Source organism: Euleptes europaea, chromosome 1 (genome assembly GCF_029931775.1).
Source record: "Euleptes europaea isolate rEulEur1 chromosome 1, rEulEur1.hap1, whole genome shotgun sequence".
Classification (NCBI taxonomy): domain Eukaryota; kingdom Metazoa; phylum Chordata; class Lepidosauria; order Squamata; family Sphaerodactylidae; genus Euleptes; species Euleptes europaea.
In genome coordinates this window covers 80,913,186-80,937,377 of record NC_079312.1, presented here as the reverse complement: position 1 = coordinate 80,937,377, position 24,192 = coordinate 80,913,186, and the positions used below count along the sequence as shown (strand labels likewise).

The following is a 24,192-nucleotide window of genomic DNA, read 5'->3' as shown; positions in this document are numbered from 1 at the left end:
GTCTCTTGTTAAATGTCAACAGGCAGGAGCATGTCAACCCTCCACTCTGTCCTCTACACTGTCCGCTAGTTCCCTGACTGAATTCAAAGTGCAGGCTTTGACCTGTACAACTCTTTACAACTAGGGACCAACATGCTTTAGAGATCATCTCCCCCTATATCTACCCTACCCACCATCTCCATTTGTCATATCTGATTCTGTTTCAGATTCCATCAGTACATGAAAGAGACAAACATTTGCTTCCAGAAGCAGAGTCTTTATATCTGTAGCTCCAAAGCTATACAGAATGATCTCCTTGCAGAGGAGAGGAATTGTTCCTCTTTGCTTTCATTTAGGAAGGTCTGCAAAATCCTCCTTGTTTGCCTGACTTTTAGCACCTCTCCTTAGATGCATTTTTCTTTGACTATCTGTTTATTCTTCTGAGATTTTTTTTTTGGGGGGGGGTTAGGTTTTTAGCATCTTTAAATTATTATTTCCCATTTATTGTGGTGTTTCTTCTTCTAAGTCACTTTGAACACAAGTTGGAAAAGCAGCACATACATGCCTAAAACAAAATATACAGTGTTGTACTTGTCAGGTTTCAGAAGGGCTTCACAGCAAAAGGAACAGTATCATATTTTGAAGTGTTCCGTATATAACAAATTACATTTACCACAACAAAACAAGAACCCTGAACAGTCTTTTGGCTCGCAAGCTGCCTGAAGTCCCTCTTTAGCGTGCCCTTTGCAACTGAAATCTGTCTGAATTTGTGTCCGCCTGTCGCACAGAAATGTGTCAAACCTGACACAAGAAGGGGAAAGCACCGCATCTACCCTCTCTCCTGTTTTCTTCCCTAGCTTGCCTCGGTCTCCATTTTTCCTCCAGCACTGGAAGTGTTAAAGAAAACAATAAAAGAACAAGTGAGTGTACAGGATAGGATTTACTGGCATTTACTTTTAATCTACAGTCCTTTGCTCTGTGGCTTATCAGCCCTATGTCAGTCCTTTTTCCTCCTTTATATTTCATGAGCAGCCCCCCCATGCTGCTACTGAGAGACAGAGCCCAAGAGTCTGTAAGCTTTTTGTCAGGTAGAAAAAGAAGAAAAAGGCAAGGAACAAGAGGAAAAAGCAAAGCTAAGAGGCATCTATTAGATGTCACTAGGCTTTTGTATTCATGTCAATGATTCAGGATTAGAGTATTTGAAATAATCTTATTGAGAGGAATCAAAAGCCCCACAGAGTGGGAGGCTGCTCTCTAGCATATGGCAGGGCAGGAGACAATATCTTATTAAAGACGTGTTAGCTAACACTATTACTTTTTATATTATATTACAAAACTATTGTGCCTCCAAGAGTTAGCTAAATGATATAGTTGGAGAATGCTGTGTTGGAGAGGCTTTGTGTTGCTATAATACTATATAGATTTGCCAGAGTGTCTGTCATTACATGGTTATTCTTTGGGGCTTCCTCCCCCTGCTATTCCTCCCCCCCCCCCCCGGTACTTCACCTTCAACTCCAAAAGCGAACTGAGAACTAATGTTTTCAGAATTTGAAAGTGACGCTATTGTGACCAAGCGCAACATTGTCAACCTCCACAATAATTTTGTTGCCGTACTAATCTGGAGAGAGTTTGAAAAAAAAATCATTAAAAGACAGGACACACGAGCCACAGAATTTAAGAAGCAATATTTCCACTATATCTTAAAAGAAAAACGTACTTGTCTGACTAGGAGTTTTGCCAGATTAAGGCAATTAAAATTCTGTTATAATGAACCCTGTATATTTAAAACCTTTATTTGCACTGGAACAAAGGTTTGTAACTGGAGAATTATCCTGCGCTAGATTTATCTTCATCTGCCTACACCTTTCCAGGCAGCTAGGGATTGAAGACAAAACAGTACTGTTCGCAGCATTTCAACGGTTGCTGTGAAAGTCTATATCTGGGTCACTTTAATAATGTCCAGGATATAATTTCAAGGTAATGAAATAACACGTTTTAACGACCTACTTCATACCAAGAGCAGCTTAACAGTACCAAACATGTCAAACTCATTTTGAATATAGATTTTCATATACTAAAGAAATATCATTAGTGTTTTATACAAGTTCCACCCATGAGAAAAGACACTTTTTGCCTCGTTTTAAAAGCCTAAAATCCTTCTCCTTAATCATTTTAAAGTAAACCTCCTTTCATACTGTACTACAGTTGATCACAACTGCCTATGCAAAGTTGACGAAATGACACACAGAGAACTTTGTATGCCTTGCCTGTATTTTTCCAGAACTCTGACAGGAAATAAGCTAGGACATTAACAGTGCAAGAGAAAATTCAGAGTATGCTATGCTACTGCTGCTCTTTACACATGCTGCTGTTTTCCTGAAGCTGTATTAAACATCTTTCAAGGAAAATCATCCAATATAGGGTCTACTTGTCACCTTTTACTGTAATTAATTTATTAGCAGAATGGTTATGCAAAAGTGTTGATGATCACTAGAAGCAATGATAGGAATATGGTGGACTGTCTACCACCATGTGACAACAAAGAAGGAAGAGCTAGTTTTAGAATCATAGAGTTGGAAGGTTCCACCAGGGTCATCTAGTCCAACCCCCTGCACAATGCAGGAAATTCCAAACTACCTCCCCCACACACACCCAGTGACCCACACTTCATGCCCAGAAGATGGCCAAGGTGCCCTCCCTCTCATGATCTGCCTAAGGTCATAGAATCAGCATTTTCATGCTGCAGAAGCTGTTAGATTGGGCCTGAGCCAATTAAATCAAGCATTGGTACAAATGTCAGATTCTTCAGAACTAATCTACAAAGGAGTAGTATTGAGGTGCACAAATGGCATGAGCTGTATCTACACTCCTTGGTTTCCACTTGGCCTTGGTGGACTCCCCTCTCTTACTAGTGGCAGTGTTTGCTAATCATATAGCAAACAGTGGTGTACTAATTGTTACTGGCACAAACCTAGCTACATTTCTCAAGGAGAGAGACAGAGGAAGGCAGAAGCCCTACACATCCAATTTGTGGCACATCCAAGCTGAATCATCCACTACATTCTTGCCCACTGTAAATACACACACAGCTATTACATTAGTCTCCACTGAACAGAATGTGCCCCTATCAAAGACCAATAACTTTTCAATTTAAAAGTATGTTTATTTACATGTTTATACGCTGAAATGATAAAACCAGCAGGACTGGCAGCGTCAGCAAAGCTTCAAACAGTACCGGTAAAAGCATATACCGCGTGCACTCTCTTCCATTCAGAGTGTCCACCATCGCTTTTGAAGGGTCTACGAGAGTTCCATCACAAGTACACAATGCAGCCATCTCCAGTTCTCCATGTCTCTTTGGCACACATATGTAAACTGGTTGCCAGCTCTGGATTGGGAAATATCTGGAGATTTTGGGGTGGAGCCCTGCAGAGGGCAGCGTTTGGAGAGAGGAGGGACCTCAGCAGGGTATCTAGTCCACCTTCCAAAGCAGCCATTTTTTCCCAAGGAGACTCATCTCTGTTATCTGGATATCAGCTATAATTCTGGGAGATCTTTGGGTCCCGCCTGGAGGTTGACAACCTTAGTGTAAATACAGTAAAACTGGTGTCTTTTTGCCACTGCTGGCACCACAGGGACTGCTTGGTTTAGCTTCCTCCTCCTCGAGGGCAGTGGCCCACCAGCATCTTTCCCCATAAGTTAAAGGGGCTGAGTCTGGTCCTACTCTGTGCTTAGCACTGAGCACACAACACTTTTTCTCCCTTCAAGCATTCTAACCATTGTGAGCACCTGCTCCAAACTCATTCCCCCCCTCCCCATGGCCTTACCTGTAGCTCTTGTTTCTAATAAACAGTTTTGGGTTCTATGCAACTGAACAATCAAATTTTTTGCAACAAGTAGTCTGGTCAATGGGTCCCATACTGTACCAGTAAGAAGGTCATTCCCCAGAATTATGTTAGACAGACATATCCAGGAGAAAGCTGTTGAACCTTATACTATATAAGGTTCTACAACAATACACATACTTCTACTACAACTGCAAATCTTTCAATAAAGAAGGAATAAGAAAACAGATTACTCCAAAGTAATAATTCAGAAGAAAGATATTCCTGGATTTTCTACATCCTGCTTGCCCTTCTCACTCCATCAAAAAAAAAACAAAGAAGAAAAAAACCTCTTTCCATTCCCCACCCTCCCCAAAAATATCTCTTTTTAATAATACATGAAATGGAATAAAAGATTCTTAGTTCTGTTGACCCAGGTAATCCTATGGGCCGCCTCTGTCCTCTTTGCCCCTGTGCACACTTTGAAGTAGCAGCTAGCATTAAGAAATCAATAGCTATGAATAGGACATTTGAAGTTTTGTGAAGAGAAACAAAAGAAAAACCCAGTCCTTCAAGGTACTAACCCCTGCAAGGGTGGATGGGATGCCCATCCAGGATCAGGCCCTGCCTGTTTGCCAGACATTTAAGAGCTATCTTATGCTGAAACGTGAAATGCACAATAGAAATAGATCCCATGAAATAAAAGCTTGCCCACTATCTTCTTCAATCTACTTCACAGAAAGAGCAAAAAGCAGAGAGCATTAGAAAGCTAAGGGCCAAATGAGACATAGTGACTGCAGATGTGTGTGTGTCTAAATACAGGCCTGCTCCAGTGTGGTAGAAAGAGGGTGGGGTGTCTGTTTTTAAAAGCAAAATGGCTGAGAACATCAGAACTTTCCCTGATCTCCTTGCCTGCTGTTTAGTGTGTTGAAGTCCCTCTGCATTCATCCTTTTCTCTAAATAAAGCTGCCTTTATTAAATAAATCAAACTTTATTGAAGAGAAAGTGCTTCTGCTGACATCACATATAGTTTGGTCTCAAGTATATAGAGCAGAAGTTCCCAAAGTGTGCTCCTTGGAGCACTTGGAGGAGCACTTGGTGCTCCACTAAACATCTCCTAGTGCTCCGTGAAGAGATTGGAAAGAAAAATACTACTGTAATTCGGTTTAGTATTGGTGGTAGGTGAAAATTAGCGCTCCGTGACGAATTTCTCTCCTGACAAGTGCTCCATGACTCAAAAAGTTGGGGAACCTCTGATCTACAGATTTTTCTATGTTGCAAGGAGGAAGGGCCAGTACAGTGGTGAATAAAAGACAGTGTGGCATAAAATTGAGCAAATCCAGTTCAAATAGGGTTGCCAACCTCCAGGTACTAGCTGGAGTTTTCCTGCTATTACAACTGATCTCCAGCCGATAGAGATCAGTTCCCCTGGAGAAAATGGCTGCTTTGGCAATTGAACTCTATGGCATTGAAGACCCAAACCCTCCCCAAACCCTGCCCTCCTCAGGCTCCACCCCCAAAATCTCCATGTATTTCCCAACCTGGAGCTGGCAACCCTAAGTTCAAAGCTTCCTTGCCCATGAAGTTCATGGGCCAGTTATTCTCTGTCAGCCTAAATTGAGGTGTCACAGCACAAGTAGGGCTATCAACCTCTAGGTGGGGCCTGGAGATGTGGAATTACAAATAATATCCTGAAGCAAATGGCTGCTTTGGAGGGTGGACTTTACGACTTTATACTCTGCTGAGAACCCTTCCCTCCCCAAACCCCACTCCAAATCTCCAGGAATTTCCCAAGCCAGAGTTGTCAACCATGCCAAGTAGAGAGGATAAAATGGAGGAGGGGGTAACCAGTTACACCACCCGTAGCTCTTTGGGTGAATAAAACAGTGGAACAACAAGTAGGGATGCCAGCTCTGGGTGGGGAAATACCACAAAATTTTGGGGATGGAGCCTGGGGAGGGAAGGGTTTGCAGAGAGGAAGGGCATTAGCAGATTATAATGCCGTAGAGTCCACCCTCCAAAGCAGCCAAACCTGGAGGTCATAAGAACATAAGAAAGGCCATGCTGGATCAGACCAAGGTCCATCAAGTCCAGCAGTCTATTCACACAGTGGCCAACCAGGTGCCTCTAGGAAGCCCCCAAACAAGACCACTGCAGCAGCATTATCCTGCCTGTGTTCCACAGCACCTAAGATAATAGGCATGCTCCTCTGATCCTGGAGAGAATAGGTATGTAGCATGACTAGTAGCCATTTTTACTAGTAGCCATGAATAGCCCTCTCATCCATGAACATGTCCACTCTACTCTTAAAGCCTTCCAAGTTGACAGCCATCGCCACATCCTGGGGCAGGGAGTTCCACAATTTAACCATGCGTTGTGTGAAGAAATACTTCCTTTTATCAGTTTTGAATCTCTCACCCTCCAGCTTCAGAAGATGACCCCACGTTCTAGTATTATGAGAGAGGAAGAAAAGCTCCTTGTCTACTCTCTCCATACCATGCATAATTTTATAGACCTCTATCATGTCTCTCCTTAACCACCTTCTTTCCAAGCTAAACAACCCTAAGCACTTTAACCGCTCCACACAGGGCAATTGCTCTAGTCCCCTGATCATTTTGGTTGCTCTTTTCTGCACCTTCTCAAGCGCTGCAATATCCTTTTTAAGGTGTGGTGACCAGAAGTGTGCATAGTATTCCAAGTGTGGTCTCACCATAGATTTGTACAAGGGCAGTATGATAGCAGCAGTTTTATTCTCCGTTCCTCGTCTAATTATGGCCAGCATGGAATTTGCCTTTTTCACAGCTGCCTCACACTGGGTTGAATTCTTCATCGAGCGATCCACTACCACCCCAAGATCCCTTTCTTGTTCTGTTGCTGCCAGCACAGGTCGGCAACCCTGAAAGAGAGCTAGTCTGATAAAGTAGAGTGCTTCACCTGGATAAGGGACATTTAAATTCAAATCCTCACTCAGCAACAAAAAATCACTAGCAGTATAATCTAAAACCAAGTTACAATCATATAACCCCATTGGTTTCAATGATCTGAGAAGGGTACAACTCTGTTTAGAATAAGGTTGCCATCCTCCAGGTACTAGCTGGAGATCTCCTGCTATTACAACTGATCTCCAGCCGATAGAGATCAGTTCCCCTGGAGAAAATGACTACTTTGGCAATTAGACTCTATAGCATTGAAGTCCCTCCCCTCCCCAAACCTCGCCCTCCTCAGGTTCCACCCCCAAAAAAAACCCCGCCGATGGCGAAGAGGGACCTGGCAACCCTAGTTAAGAATTGTATTGTAGGAGACTAATGCCAGTCACTCTGTCAGGGTAACCCATATAGCATTATTATACAATTAAAATGGAGAAAACCTATCTTCATGCATGCATAGCAGACAAATGTGACTGATAAAAAGGGTAGCCAGCTCTGGGTTGGGAAATAAATAGTATCAGATCCTTAGGCACTGCACTCTGCATAGATCTGGAAAATATCAGTACTGGCTAGGGATAGAAATCATACTTAAGGGAGCTGAAAATGATATAATAGAGACAGTGCTCCTCTCGTCTCTTTTGTCATACAGTCGACTCTGGTCAAACTGGTTTTGCAAGTTTTTGAAGCATCCCCAAAGCCTACAAAATCTACTTACTGCAGCCACCAATATAATCAGAGATGCCTCGATCATGCCACTTTCATCTCTTCCCCGCCCCCCAAAAAACCAAACTGAATTTTTAGCATCTGTTTGACAAGATATCTGGAATGTTTCCAGCCCTGGATTACATGTGCACACACGTGCATGAGTGCACACACACACACACACACACACACACACACAAACTAGGGTTGCCAACCTCCAGGTAATAGCTAGAGATCTCCTGCTATTACAACTGATCTCCAGCCGATAGAGATCAGTTCACCTGGAGAAAATGGCCGCTTTGGCCATTGGACTCTATGGCATTGAAGTCCCTCCCCTCCCCAAACCCCACCCTAATAAGGCTCTGCCCCAAAAACCTTCCGCTGATGGCGAAGAGGGACCTGGCAACCCACACACACACACACACACACACACACATACTGAAGCAAACAAAGCCAGTGTGGTAGCACACTGGACTAGGACCAAGGCTCAAGTCCTTACTTTGTCATTAAGTTTATTGTAATTTTACGCCAGCCACTTTCTCTCAGTTTAACTTGCCTCACAGGGTTGTTGTGAAGATAAAAATGAAGAATGATGGCATGTTTTCCTTAGAGGAAGGGCTTAATAAAATAAAAATAAAAACTGCAGGTATTTAACAGAATCCAGTATACTAGGCACAAATGCATCTCCTGCAATTATTCTGCACATATGCATTGGCAACTGAAATTACTTTCTACATTTACTTTAGCCAAGAGAACTGCTGTGTACTTGACTTCTCCACCAAAGGGGAAAAATCTAGCAGAGATATCTCTGTCAAATATCCGTTTCTATAGTGGTCAGTTGTTGTTTTTTAAGCTGGAAAATTGGAAACAGTGCCAAGACACAGAATCATCTTTCACAAATCAAGAAATAATAGGGCTGTTCCTTCCTGTTGTACTGCACCCTATGTGACTTTTTTCATTATCATCTTTTCAGATTCTTACAAAGCAAACCTAATTAGGAAGCTCTCTCATTAGTCTTCCAGAAAAATTAGCACAGCTTATGCTAATTACTCCTGTAAAATTTAATAAACTCATTGAAATGGGAATAGTCTAATGAGGTTTTATTTATTGAACTAGAATAACTATATGGAGAAAAAAGGTTAGGACACAGGAATATCCAGTGTGGCAATAAAGGTACATTTTATTCAATTGCTGTCCAGGAATTTTATTGCAAACCTTTTAAATTCAAATATGAATTACTATTTGAATGTTAAATGTATGGTAAAATGCAATAAGAGGAAGTGATTCTTTTTTCTCTCCTTTTTGCTATACCTAGTTTGAACATGCACAGGAATTGTTGCATATTTAATTGTTTTGCATTAAACTCACTTTGCTCACACACACACCCATCTTTATGAACTTACAGGTGTTTTGACAGGTATGCATAGTTGGTTCTTTATTGTATCTTCCCTTCCATATCATTGTTTTGTTAACACAGTTTATGTATGCTCTGTAAACTGTGCCATACTGGTTTAAAATGTCCAGTCTAGGAGAAATGGGGAAAGCTAATTAAAATTGTTATTATTAGCTTTATTTGTGTCAGCAAAGTTTTAAAAAATAGTTCTTGGACTTATGGGTTTTTATTAGAATGCATGAAATGGTGTATAATAATCCTTTAGAGAGGTATGTGAACACATGCACACCTTCATTTGTTTTATGCTCCATTTCAGAGCCAAGGCAGATCACTGGAAAACAGGAAATTTCTTTAAGTCAATTATATCACAAACATAACAATCAACTCAAACCAAGTAAAATGGAAAGTCGTTTTCCTAGACCTTCCTCCAGTGCATTGACTGCACTGTCCCAAAATCCTGCTTTTACAATTAATTGATTCCAGTTCAGACTGACTATTATAAATGAAGTGTTTGCAACAGAGCTTGTTATGCAACTTAGTAGTTGCACATGTATTTTGTAAATTGCTGCACCAGTAAAGGCTGACAACTACTATGCAAGCTGCCAGGATTCACCAGTGTAGCTCTGAGATTTTGGACATCTGCAACATTTGTCTGATCTCTATATTTGTCAACATCTCTACATGAACATTCTCATTTACCAACTTAGAGGCATTTACTGTAATATGGGCACACATAAACACTCATGCACCACAAGCATTAGCCATCCCCATAAACACATTCTATAGATGTAGAAAAGCAATGAACATTCTTATATTGAAACAAGTCTCTAATTCAAACATGGCCCTTGCTTGCTGTACAGCTTTTAAGATGCCCACATTCTACGCTAAAATTAATTCAGGCTAAGTGCATGGCTGATCAGTCTGTTAAACACGAGAAAATGTTTCAGCAAACCCCCTCCCTCTTACAACCTGTGTCTTGCGAAGGATCACTTACAAATTAAAAAAAGCTAAATATGGTTTTGCATATCAATTGGCACAATAGCTTACAATTTTATGCATGCAAGAATGACAGCAGAGTGCAACTCAACATATGTTCCAGCTCGTGACGGCTTTTAAATGTTAAAACAATTTGTAAAGTATTCTGTTTTAAGACATGGGCTCCATACAGATTGCTTCATGCTTTCCCAAGCCAAGGGGAAAAAAATTGTGAAGGGTAAATGTCACAAGTAACATCACCAGAGCCACTAAACGTACAAAGCACATACTTTATTTTGCCTAAATTGTTTGAACTAGCCCTGGCCAAGAAAAAGGTTTTAAGTACCCTACTGGGACAGATGCTAAGCGGCAACAATAGAAGCCACACTAATGCGATCCAGGTAACCCAATCCTGTTTCAAAAACACAGGCAAGGCTAATTACAGCACTGCTGAGTCAAATTTCTTATGCCACTGCAACCCACAGGAACAGGTCAAAATCAAATGTTATTCAAACCACAGTCATATCAACCTTCTGTATCAAAGTCACAACTTAAAACCAAGGGAAGAATTTTGAAAGATTAACCAGTTCACATTCAAAATGTGTAGCAGCAAGGGAAGGTTTATTGTAGTCTGGTCTCACAAACTGCATTCAGCTGGAAGTCTATCTCGACACAATGTTCTGAAATGCCAGTTATATCAGCTAAGGTATTATATGTCCAGAGTTACCCATAACTAGGAAGTGTAACCCATTCTTCTGCAACAGAGCTTTTTCTTCGAAAGAACAAAATGCAGGAGAGAACTTCTAAGATTGTATGGCTTCAGTTAATTGTAGCCAACAGATCTCTGAATGGGCACAGTGACACCAACACTTCTGACAAATTGCCATTGGGCATTTAAACATCTTTACCCATTGCCTGTCAAAAACAAAAACACAAAAACTACAACTCAGTACCACTTTTTACCTGACATCCCTCTCCAACACACTTTAAACACACAGTGTTGTGGCTTTCCTAATGGCATTTGGTTTCCTCTCTGCTTTCATAATGTATGCATGAGAAATAGTTTAAAATATATATACATAACTTGGGAATAATTTTTAAAGGCATCTGTTATAAGCTTCTGAAATACACATTTTAAAAACCATCTAAAACACCAGTTATAAAGCTATACAAATGCAACTATGTTATCAACCATGCTGATTGTGTGTGTGTGTGTGTGTGTGTGTGTGTGTGTATGGCTGATAACATAATTGCATTTCTATAGCTTTACATATATAGTCACCAAGAAATAGAACTCCACTTTGCTCCAGCATAACACTCTACACATTTTTGTGCAATCCAGCAAAGACAAGACCCTGAACTTAACAAAGCAAACATTCATTTAGACAGCAAAACAAGAGGCACAGTTTAGTTGCACATAATATCTACATGAAATCTTGCCTTTGGAATTCAGTCATTCATACCCCCCAACACACACGCACACCCCGATGCATTATTCCTTCTCTTATTTGATGGTAGATATTATCAGCTCTGCGTGGTCACTTAACACTCACATAGTAATGCAACATTATAACGGTTTATCATACATTTCTGAGTGACAAGTTTCAATAATTAAAAGTAAAAAGGACTATTTGGCTACACCGTTACCTAATTTGCAAGCCTGCCGAGTGCAAATTGCACAGAACAACTCCAGTGAATTTATTGTCCTATAGTGATTTATTCGGTCATGTCAGATTAGTAATTTGGATCGGTTTAGAAACCATAATAATTAAGACAGGCAAAATGAATTAATCAACTGACAATACAATCAAAATTGTTCTCAAACCAAAGAAAACACGCTGGAAGCAGCGACGGGGTGGGGGTGGGTATCTTTAGTTTGCAGATCTCTTAATGCATAAATAAAATAAAGCAAACCTTACAATTTAGATGGATTGCATCCGAGGGAACTACTGTGACTAAAAAGTGATAATGATTCAAACATTTTTCAAAGTAAAAAAGTTTAATATTTATAAGCACCCAACCACATTTCATAAATCACAAACTATTATTATTTTATATTCCTGAAGCTTCCCAGGCACAGCATGCGAATTGAGACATGGAAAGTTGGAGAGAAAAAATATCCCCTGTAGGAGCATGAATCAGAGACTACAATCTGAATACTTCATAGAGCCTCTGCTCACAGCTACAACCCATATGGTCCTTCCACAAGAATCAAAACTTTGCAGTGCAACTAATTCCATATGAACAACAGTATTACGCCCACGTAGGCACATAACCCTTTGCCCATTAGCAGCACAGGGCAGGTGTCTCATTATAATGAGGTGCACACAAATAAATAAATAAACAACACCTGAAATAAATTCAAGGGAAAGGATAGGCAACCCTTACCTGTCAATTATCACTGGATCTGAAGGAGTCTCATTTCTGTTGCCACAGCTTTTCTTGTCACAACAGCGGCTACAGAGCAAAAGGGAAAGGATTTAGTGCAGCCATTACACTCTAAAAAATCATAATTACAAATACAGGAGGCTTCACGTTGCCAGCTAGAGTTACCACTCAGTCCCTGCCTGGAAATCAGTTGAATATGGTAGGTCACATATGGGTTAATTGCTAGGCTTAATGTCTTCCACAGCTGGCAAGCAACAAAAAATACACAACGGGGTGGGGGCTGTCTCACTTTTTTAGGGATAATGATGCAAGGGGGGTTCCTTGAGATAACAATTCTGATGGTTCAGGTTGTCTTATATGTAAGTTAGACCACGGCAGAGACCAAACCTCCAGGAGAACAGATCACTTCAGTGCTCCATTTGTATGGCTTGTTAGACCTTGAGAATCCCAATTTTTCTTTTTAAAAAATGTTTCTACTCTTCATGATTGTGGAAGGGTTTTAGAACACTTAAAAAACCCAGAAAACAGGTCCAAAGTCTGGGCAAAGGGAGTGGATACACTTTTCCAGGGTCAGGGAGTCTAGAGTTGGGGGTTAAAGGTAAAGGTCCCCTGCGCAAGCACCGGGTCAATCCTGACCCATGGGGTGACATCACATCCTGACGTTTACTAGGCAGACTTTGTTGACGGGGTGGTTTGCCAGTGCCTTCCCCAGTCATCTTCCCTTTCCCCCCAAGCAAGCTGAGTACTCATTTTACCGACTTCGGAAGGATGGGAGGCTGAGTCAACCTTGAGCCGGCTACCTGAAACCAACTTCCGTTGGGATCGAACTCAGGTCGTGATCAGAGCTTGGACTGCAGTACTGCAGCTTACCACTCTGCGCCACGGGGCACCTAGAGTTGGGGGAGAGCAGTCTAAAAACATATTTTCACAAGAAGTTCAAAGATTTTTTAAAAAATTATGTCATGACTCCTGCTATAGTATAGATCAGATGTGCTGGAATCAGGGAGAGGTCTCTGTAGGATGTTTGTAACTGAGAAATGAGGCTTGGGCCCTACCAGAAAGCAAGTAAAAAGAACCCCAAAATCATCATATTTCCAAAATACGTATAGGCTTTTGGATTTTTCTTTTCAAATGCTGGCTAAAATGCATCAATAGATTTGAAGTAAAGACAACTCCAGAATAAATTCCTTAGCCCAGGACAGTACCATGAGACTAAGTGCACAGGATACACAGTTTTGAACATAATATATTTCCATTGTGATCCCAAGTGGTGAAGAAATGTGCTGGAAAAAGCATGCCTTAATAATAAAACAGAAATTCTAATGTATTCTTGTGGTATCGTTAACAATGTAATAAATCCTTAAAGAATCCAACATATTATAAAACTATGTTCCTTAATCACCCCAGGACAGGGATCAGCAGCCGGCAGCCAAATCTACCACCTTCAGTTGCCAGCACAGAAGAATGAGGACAACAAGGTTTTACAAGCCAGCTTTTTTGACCTGCCACATTTCTCTGTCAAAACTAATTGCCAACCAGGATTCTGCAACTAATTTCCCTCACAGAGTGTCCTCTACCTAAGCACACGTGGAAATCACCACTATGAGGATGGAAGGGTCTAATGTTTTGTTAATTAATTGGTTAGATTACTTAATTAAAAACCTTTTGATTAATTAAAAAGGTGCCCTGAATAAATTGGATCGATTTTTTTTAAACCAACTGACTAGTTTTAATGGTGGGTAAGTGCCATCTTAGGAAAGGCATTTTCCCTTCTCGCTGCCAACTTTTGAACCACCCCTGCAGCTGTCCCTTTAGCAGCAGTTTGATCTGAAGCTGTTAGCAGGCGATAACACTGAGCAATACACTGTGAAAAGTTTCCCATATTGATTTTTGTATAGTGAACCTTTGCTAAAGAAGCAAGCCTCCTCTGCTATGGCTAGGCAACTTCCCCTATAACAGTGGGTATGTTCTTTAAGATAGTGCCTGTTGTGACACACGTCTACATCACACAAAACACAAGGAAAGTGTGTTTTCCTTCAGAATGATGGATTCCCTGATTCATTTATACATTTATGCAGATTTAATCAATTAAGAATGCCTGACTTGCATTGTGATTGTTATTTTTTTTTTTTACCCCACAGCAATATTATGATTGATAATATTCTTAACAGACATTACCTGGGTGCAACTAGAACATCATAAAGAGCAGACATTTGACCCTTGCTGACAATTTTGCCAGCCTCCAGCTCAGAATCTGAAATTGGGATTTTACCACATGGGAACACTTCCATGTGTTCATTTTACCAGGTTAATACTGAAGAGGAAATTCAGCTTGCCACAAAAGTAGTTCAGTAAACAGGCTGATCCATCACAGGATCCCAGACAAAGATTCAGTCCCCTCTCATCACATTTACGCTTCTTCACATTCAGAAAAAACATGCTTAATTTGAACATGTTTGATTTGCTCCATACACACACACACACACACACACACATATATATATATATATACACACACACACATATAGAAATATATACAGAAATGCCTTTTACAAAACCAGACTGTTTAAGCAGTTTTATGAAAATAAAATCCAAAAGGGAAAAAAGACACAACTGTTTTCACAGTAAAAAAAAAAAAACCAAGTAGCTATAAAGAACTTCAAACCTTTCACAGGTAAAACTTTGAAATGGAGTTGCTCAAGTTTGCTCAAGTCACTGTTTTGGTTGTAGCAAAGTCACTAAGAACCACTGGTTTATCCTCTTCCATGTAAAACTACTAATAAATATCAGGGTTTGGAGACCCTCAGTTATGTAACAGATATTATTATTGTTAATTGTTTAGGAAGTTGTGAAAATGCATTCATGGTTTAGTCATACATTCACCACACTTTTAATCTTCCCCACCCCATCGCAAATAGTAAAGCTACAAATGGTGCTTTCTTCAGAAGAAGAACTAATTAAAGAAATGACCTTTCTTGCTTTCAAAAGCTGAACATAGGATTCAGAAGAAATCAACATATAACTCCTTAACATTTGGTACAAACTAAGGTCTATGGCTAACGGGAAAATGGTTTGGTTTTAAGATTACGCAAAAATTAATGCATTAAAATTTCCATACTTGGCAGTGGAAAAAGAAAGCTGGTAACCACAGTGAGTCATAACTGAAAAAGTGGTTTTACTACTTGAATTGTCTCAAGCACGTTAATTCCACATGAAGCCAGATGGAGCTGTGCTAAATTTGGCATTTGTAACAACTCCATTCCTTCAACCAGACCAGTATTTTTTGATTAAACACATCCTGTGATCCACTCCAAAATTTACTGTGAACTAAAATGACAAAAAAGGAGGCTATGGAAGCAAGACAGTTGTTGCTGCACCTATGTGTCAAGAACAACCCTTTATCTTAACCTCTCCTTCTGTTTAAATTAAAAGCATGTTGCTTCCACATCCTCATGCCTGGCCTTCTAGATACAATGTACCTACTGATATCCCAGTAATCCTCACTACAGACTGAAGCCCTGACTGCACATGTGACAGGGACCATAGACATAGCCCAAAGACAACCAAAACCCCATTTGTAAGGGTTCCAGCTCTGGGTTGGGAAACACCGGGAGATTTTTGGGGCAGAGCCTGAGGAGGGCGGTGTTTGGGGAGGGCAGTGTTTGGGAAGGGGAGGGGAAGGAATTCAGTGCCATAAATCAGATTCTCAGCCCTGTCTGATTATATTTCATTTTTAAAGGAAAAGTCTAATCACACATCACATGGCATCTCTTATCCCTCATCATTTTCAATTAATGAAATTTAAGCATTTGCTTAAGTCTCCCATGGTTTAAAGGTGCTTAAGTTTAGCTAGTCTGTTCTTGTGTATATACATTTATTGGAGCCCCGTGGAACAGAGTGGTAAGCTGCAGTACTGCAGTCCAAGCTCTGCTCACGACCTGAGTTGGATCCCAACGGAAGTCGGTTTCAGGTAGCCGGCTCAAGGTTGACTCAGCCTTCCATCCTTCCGAGGTCGGTAAAATGAGTACCTAGCTGGCTGGGTGTAAAGGGAAGATGACTGGCGAAGGCAATGGCAAACCACCCCGTAAACAAAGCCTGCCTAGTAAATGTCAGGATGTGACATCACCCCATGGGTCAGGAATGTTCCTCAAAAACATGAAAACTTTGTGATGTGAAAAAATCAATTTTCCACAGTGAAAAAATAGCCATGAAAGGGGGCCCTTCCTCATTTGTCTGGGGCTATTTCTTGCTATTTGCCTAACATAACGGGTTACTAACAATACGTTTTGAACAATTCTTTGGCAATATGACTGAAGAATAAATATTATCATGGCAGTATGCTTGTCTTCATTTTTATCATCAGCAAAAAAATTATCTTGTCAGGATACTTTGAAATCTCTGTGGGGAGGGGAAACAAATACACCGGCACCTGACATCTTAAGTCAGCCCTGCTATTACCCATCCCCATACATCCAGGGTGTCTTCTGTACATCTGAGTTCTTTGTCTTTGCCACTCCAGAGCTTCCCCATTCTGCAAATATACAGCTTCAGTGACATAAACTCAAAGTTTTATTGTGCTGTTAGCCTTGATCGAAGGCACTGCCGAAAGTTGTTTGGAAATTAAATATCTAAAACAAGCTATTGTGAAGCACAGGGCCTTCACTATTTCATGTCTAGAATGAAGAAATTTCATCTTAGAGAGAGCAAGCTGTCTTTCGCACCATATGGCTAATGGTAGTGCATAGCAATTAGCTGGGCTGATTAATGGGGAACAGACTCTAATTTTATGCTTATAATTGAGGCTGCATTTGAACCCCTGGTGCAGATTCAGCACATCCCAACTTCTACTTACAAAAGGCAAGAAAGCAAGTGGAAGAGAAAGCAAGAACAGTCCCCCACCAAAAAAACAAAAAAACAAAACCAACCCTTCTTGAAAAGAATGTAAGTTTGAAAGCATGTTATCAAGACAATTGGATCACAGCTCTGTGTAATAAAATCAGGCAGCCTGATAAATCAACAGCATATTTTATATTCCTTTTGGGATCTGGGAACATTCACTTCTACTTTAGGCCCAATTTTTTTAAAATATGCTTTCGCCTTCTTCTTTCAAGCAAACTGTGGAAACAGTATCCCATTCTGCCCATGAGGGTTTTGGAAACTGGAAGATCTATTGAATATTAACAATATAAGCTAACCCGTATGCCAATAAAAATGGCATGGAATAATGTTTTTATGACAATGTCTACTGGCAGCAAGGAGACTAGTGGCCTAGTGACACAAGTATTTGCTGGCTCAGATTCCAGCCTTGTTAGATTTTGAAAAATTTCATCATATCTAAAATAAATATGTAGATCTTTGCATATTTTAAAAAGGACAAAATAATATGCTGGTCATATACACGAATACATCTTTTGTGGGTTTTAAAATTACAACTGCCATCTGCTCACAGTGAAGACACAGGAAACGTCATCACTGTCTTGAATAAAACATAGTTCGCTGCTCTCTGATATGGATGCAACTCAAAGTTTCACACATCTTAATCTAATTAACACCAGTAGGGAAATAATTAAGGGCAAATGGTTTTAAATTCCTCGGACTGATATGGAACTTCACCAACTTTCTCAGACTTGTACCTATTAAAGGTTGAGTATCTCTTATTCTAAATGCTTGGGACCAGAAGTGTTTCAGATTTCGGATCATTTCGGATTTTGGAATATTTCCATATACATAATTAGATATCTTGAGGACTGGACCCAAGTCTAAACACAAAATTCATTTATGCTTTATATATATCTTATACACAAAGCCTGAAGGTAATTTTATACAATATTTTTAATAATTTTGTGCATGTGGGGCATTGTAGGGAACCTGCCACTGGTGTGACCAGCTTGCAAACGTGCCCTTTTATTACCCTTTGTGGGTGTCCAACATTTTTTGAATTTTGGATCATTTTGGATATCAGATTTTCAGATAAGGGATGCTCAACCTGTACATGTATTTTGAATAGGATTGTCACCTTTTTCTCCCAGACAGAAGTTCTGGCTCTATAAGATTTGCCTAAGGCGGAGAAAGGCAAGACACATTGCTTTTCCAGCATGGTGGAGAATGATATTAGAAAATTCATCTGTTACTCATCATGCAGGAATATAGGGGTCTCTGTCAGTGGGGGTGGGAGTAAGAATAAAAGAGGTCAGTTTCTTGGTTTGAGAATCCAAGCTTTCAAGAAAGAAATGCACTGCACCATAACTGATCCCAAGTGATACACCACAGTGGTGTTCACAGTTGTCATCTGGAAAACCTTCCTGTATACCAAAGTTTCATGGCACTGTAATTTCTGAAATATGTAAAAAGACTCATTGGCTCAATTTACACTGCTGGGTGATAGCCATTAATACAAGTCTATCGAAAATTTGCTTTTGTGATCTAGAGTTGCTGGAGGGCAGGGAGAGAACCTGACCCATTTCTGCACCTTTTGCAGAGGTATGAACTACAACAATCAGTGAGTGAAGCGTTTTATGGCTAAAAATTTGTCTGCTGGTGTTCAAACAGCTGCACTGGGGGAAGGCTGCAACCCTGGCAACCTTCTTGTGATCCTTCATGGAATCCAGCTCAAAGTGTAACTATAAAAAGTTCTGCAATCTGTATCCAAAACAGTTGCCATAGAGCCATCGTTGCTTAGTCCTGCCAGATTCAAAGAGGCCAGCCCCAGGAGAAAGAGACATGTGGAAAGATTTCCAGACAAGAACAAACCTTGCACAGAAGAGCCAGCAATCCCTTGCCCAAGTCTAAGAAATAGATGTACATTTGCAACCATGAATGGTGGCATTGAAAGCAAGAAGCCATAGTTATCTTAAGCATGCAAGTCCTTGAGGCATCCAGGCCCTCTGTCTGCATTATGGACATCATCACCTTGACCACAGACTGTATACCTTTCCCTGGCCCTCACTTTCTCTGCAAGCAGGCTATCTGACACCTCACTGCCAAGGGGAAACTACTGTAAACTGCAAGGACAATCTCTTTTATGTTTCGGTCCATTTGACTGAAGTCCGCTGGCAGTACCCATATGGTCTATGTTAGGACTTTGCTGCTGAGATTTTGCTGGATAATTACTCCTCCTCCAAGGGCTGCAATTTAGTTGCTGTCATTTTTGGTGCCAAGCCATTTTCTATGTCCATTAAAGGTTCGATGTCTAAATGAAAACCGCTCCGTTTGTTCAGAATTAAGCTCTAATAAATAAAGAAAATGGGTGGGTGATGAGTGCAACTTTGCTCCTAATTGCACCCATAAAACCATGTTATTTTGGGCACATTGAAGGCAGCTACCTAAAATAGCATCTGGATCAACCTAGTTTTTGAGAAAGAATTTCATTTTCTTGTCGCTAATTAAAAAGTGACAGGCTCTTTCTTACCTGCACATTATTTCATGAGTGAGCAGAACTCTGCACATTTCGGGGTTCTTGTCTTGTCCTTCATATACTATCGCCTAGAAAGAAAAGACAGGAGAATTTAGATAGATATAGCTGTTTTAGTGGCAAAGTGAATGTGCCTGGAGAAAATGATCACCGCCACAGTCCATGAATGCATAACTACATGGCAAGACAGTTGGCTTTGATTAAATAGACAGCATCTTTGCAAAAACTGCTTCGAGATTTGTTGTTGGAGAGCAGCAGAAGCTGAGAAGAGAGAGCTTTGCTTTGCTCATTCTTCTGTTTTAACCGATGCATTATGCACATCTTCTGAGCAATATGTAAGATGGGCTTTTTTAGTAGTCGAGACAACCACAATGTTCTTTTCAATTCAGAATAAAATATAAACTTAAATGTGTAAAAAAAAACGAGGACTCAGAACTCTATGGGGCCTATTCATAAAAAGAAAAAGTTAATGTATTTTTAATTCAGAAAGCATGGCTGGGCACTTAACTTGCTCCCACACGAGTACAGAACCTGATTCACAACGTGCTCTGTAAAATGCCAGCATAGTTAACTGTACTACATGCTAAAGGAAAGTAAATTCCTGCAAATGCAAATAAACAAGTCCTAGAAAACAAGAGAATAAGGCAGGGCAGACACTTTAATATCCAAACTTCAGTTATCTGAAATTCTTTGTTAATGATATTTACTTCACATTACATTTTTAGGTGTGCACCTAAGGATGGCAACACAGGCTGGTGTGGCAAAACACATGTTTGACAGCTGACAATAAGACAGAAGGGAGTAATTTGCGGGAGAGAACTGGGGAGAAGGAAGATATTTCTTCACCCTTCTCCTACCTCCTAGTTCTCTCCCATAACCCCTTCCAAGCCAGGCTTGGAGAAGGGTTTTAGGGAGAATCAGGAGGCAGGAAAAAGCTTAAGCAGCCCCTGTCTTCTGTATGACTGAAGTCTCCCCCTGCCCCCAAAGTAGCAGCATTAGTACTAGGATCCGAGAATGACCCAAATCCCCACTTAGCATGATGTTCACAGACATTGTCTCTCAGCCTAATCTACTTCACAGGGTTGTTGTAAGGACAAAACGGGTGAGGGAGGCAGCACGTAAGCAACCCTATGTTCTGTTGTGGGAAGGAGGTCTAAAACTGCGATATATAAAGTGTGAATGTGTCCAACGAGTTTGTAAACTTAAGGTTTGCTGCCACCTCTTGCCATGAAAACCCCAAAAGGGGTCGCCATAAGTCAGCTGCGACTTGACAGCACTTTACGCACACACAATGCACTAAATGGCCCCTAATTTTTAAACAGACCAGAGTGGATCTGAAGCTTACAAAACCCTGAGAATAATCCTGTGCCTTCAAAGGCACAATCTAGTATGTGCTGGCTTAACCTTAATGAAACGTACTTCTGAGTAAATATGCATAGGACTGGGTTGCAGAAAATCACAAGGAAGGGGAAATGTAGCCAGATTCTCCCAATGCAGTGCTCGTCTGTCACCTGCATTCCACAAAACCATCACAACAGAAAATTACACACTCTCTGAAGGAGATACCATATTTTTATACATGTGCAAAATATTGCTGTTCGAATGCCTGGAACAAAAGCTGCATTGAAACAAAACATGATTCTGCACAACAAATGGAAAACTAGAAAGTTTGCCAACAGGCCAGGAAAAGAATCCCAGCCGGTTCTTGTATCTTTTAACAGACATATGATTGGCATAAAGCAGCAGGTGTGCCTTTTCATAGCATGGTGTAAAATGGGATCACACATCATTAATTGATTCAGACCAAACTTCTTTTTAAAGGTCCAAGGACCAGGGACCAGCTCAATAGTTGACAAGCCTAATACCAAAGCTAGAATCTGCAACAAAAATATTTATTGAAGTCCAGTAAAGATTACAAACAACCTCATACAAAGAATAATGCTGTGCACACATATATGTTCTTGCAGATTAACTTCTCCTGCCATCTTGTTAAAAGATAAACTACTAGTGAACTCATTGTGCTGGAGTGACAAGATGAGAAGGAAGGACGGGGTTTCTATAATTTAGTAGCTGGTTCAAGGAGGAAATTTCAGTAGGAACAGGAGTAGACTGGGGACATTAACAGCCTGAAACAAGCCGAACCAAGAAGCCGGTTTGTGGGGCCAATCTGTCCCTGAGTAGGAGCAGTTTGTTATGCTGGGAAGAGAAATTTTGCATCAGCTCAGATGCCTTCCTTTGCACAGAAAGAACAGCTGTGATCCTTTGCATCTCAATAGCCTACAATTCATGGTACACGAAGACATGCCCAGTGCATCATGCATTACATAGAAATGGAGAAGAAGCATGAGTAGTTTTATGTCATGTCTCATTCCTTTTATGTCATGTCTGATGTAGTAGGATTTGCAAAGCTCCAAGTGTGCTTCTTCAGTCTGTTTCTATACAATATAAGAATCTAAATATTGCCTTGCTGTACCCAACCAAAAATGCAATTCCAGAAACAGGTAGCAATATGTTTCTATTAGAACATGATTGCGATATCCATCCCTTGTTTTTATATGAGAGGTATATTGCTTCTGAACATGGTGGTTCCGTTTAGCTAGTGATAGATTTGTGTGTGTGTGTAAAGTACCGTAAAGTTGCAGCCGACTTATGACGACCCCTTATGGGGTTTTCATGGCAAGAGACTAACAGGGGTGGTTTGCCAGTGCCTTCCTCTGCATAGCAACCCTGGTATTCCTTGGTGGTCTCCCATCCAAAAACTAACCAGGGCCGACCCTGCTTAGCTTCCGAGATCTGACGAGATCGGGCTGTACCATGCTGCCTTCCCTCCTACAGTGATAGACTTATCCTACACAAATTTGTCTAATCCTGTTTTTTAAGAACATCAGACTAGATGAGCCTGCAGCCACTATTAAAGATGTAGGCAATATTCATGTATATGTATCTATACATTCAGGCTCTGTAAGAACAAGTAACTCACATATATATGCCTTAGAGTGCAATCCTAAACAGCGTTAAACCTGCCAGTGAAATCAATGGGCCTACAAGAGTGTAACTCAATTGATGATTGTGCCATTAGTGAATTACATTCTACTAGTTGCTCCACAACTAGGAGGGACGTTTACAACATACAATGCTGGTTCTGAAGTCCATAGTCATTTGGCACACATTCCTTGCGACAAGGAAGATTCTGTCAAAACTATGCCTTCAAAATTATATCATGGCACCCTTAAAGCAAATAAGCAGTACAACACATTGATGGGTGAGGGAAACCCCAGAAAAACAGGACAGCAAGTACAGTCACACACCACGTACTAAATGAGATGGTTTGGCTATACTGTAATATTGCCTTTGAAAATGTTTCCCATGAAGTTAGTAGGCAGAGGGTTGTTGTTGTTTTTTGCCTGTGCAGCAGTAATGAATCTTAGGCAGCAAAAGTAATTGCTTAAACATAGTATTATCACACTGTAGCCCAGCATACTATATTTTAATATGATTTAGTGGTGCCATAAATAATAACACTGATGTTGCTGTAGCTTTCCGCAGCACTCAACGCCAACTTCATTTTTTGAAAAAGCTGCAGCAGAGCTTGAATAGACCCTGAATATCCTAGCACCTTACTTTTTTTTTGCAGTGCTTTGGTTGTGGTGTTACATCTCTGGATCCAAATGATATTTTGTTTTTGTCTCCAATCCAATCCAGTCTATAACACACAGCGATTGTTTCATTTTGTCCTTCCAAGTTCTTTGTGCTACACAGGCATTTTTAGCTGCTTTGAGTTCTAATTCTTCACCACACCAAGAAGGCTCCAACCATATAGAAAAGGCTATAGAGTCTACAGCTCATTGTTAGAATTCATGTTTTTTATGCATAATCCCCAGCATTTCTGCTTAAAGGGATCTTTGTTAGCAAGGCTGGTTATGATCTGAGCCGCAAAGACTTGGAGAGCTGGTGTTAGACAGAGTATATAATACTGGACTAGACGGGCCCATGGTCTGATTCCGCATAAGGCAGCTTCGTGTAGTATCTCAGCAAGCCTTGCTGAATGTTTGATGCATCTCTTACTTCTCAAGCCTGTGTGCTTTAGAATTACAGCCTTAAATGCTTTCACCAGTGATTTCTCGCAGACATAGGAGCTTTGATCTGAATATAGATAATATGCAAGCATGTGTACTATGCTATCTTATCTGCTGAAAGGAACAGAGAAGTATATGTATGCAAAGTGTGCTGCATACACATCAGGATACACAAGGAGTTCTGGGTCAGAAGCACGATATGTAACTAAATTCGGCTGAAATCCCTTCTATATAACATGCTTGGGTCAGTCTTTTAGATATTGAACAAGAGCCTAGTCAATGGGTCGTCTTTAAAATTCTGTCCCCGCAAAGTAGCAGAAAAAAATGAAAACCTCAGTGGTTCCCATCAAACCACCAATGGTTACAAAAATACCTAAATTGAGCCCAAGCAAATCATGGCATTTGCAAAAACAATATATCATGAGCACAATTCACCTTCCATTGTAATTGATGGGAACATTTCCACTGAACATATGGACTGCATCCTAATAATGTTGAGGATTCTGGGATTATTTCA

General features: G+C 40.5%; 1 protein-coding gene across 6 annotated transcripts in view; it reads right to left on the bottom strand.

The window, feature by feature from the left end:
- Positions 1-24,192, bottom strand: part of EBF1 (EBF transcription factor 1) — a 394,943-nt gene that overhangs the window by 357,006 nt on the left and 13,745 nt on the right. For all 6 annotated transcript variants that reach the window (XM_056856959.1, XM_056856963.1, XM_056856964.1 and 3 more), the window contains exons 5-6: positions 19,597-19,670; positions 12,189-12,257 (exon numbers count right to left, since the gene is read on the bottom strand). In XM_056856959.1, coding sequence (XP_056712937.1) covers positions 12,189-12,257; positions 19,597-19,670 — 143 coding nt within the window. The remainder of the gene's footprint in view (positions 1-12,188; positions 12,258-19,596; positions 19,671-24,192) is intronic.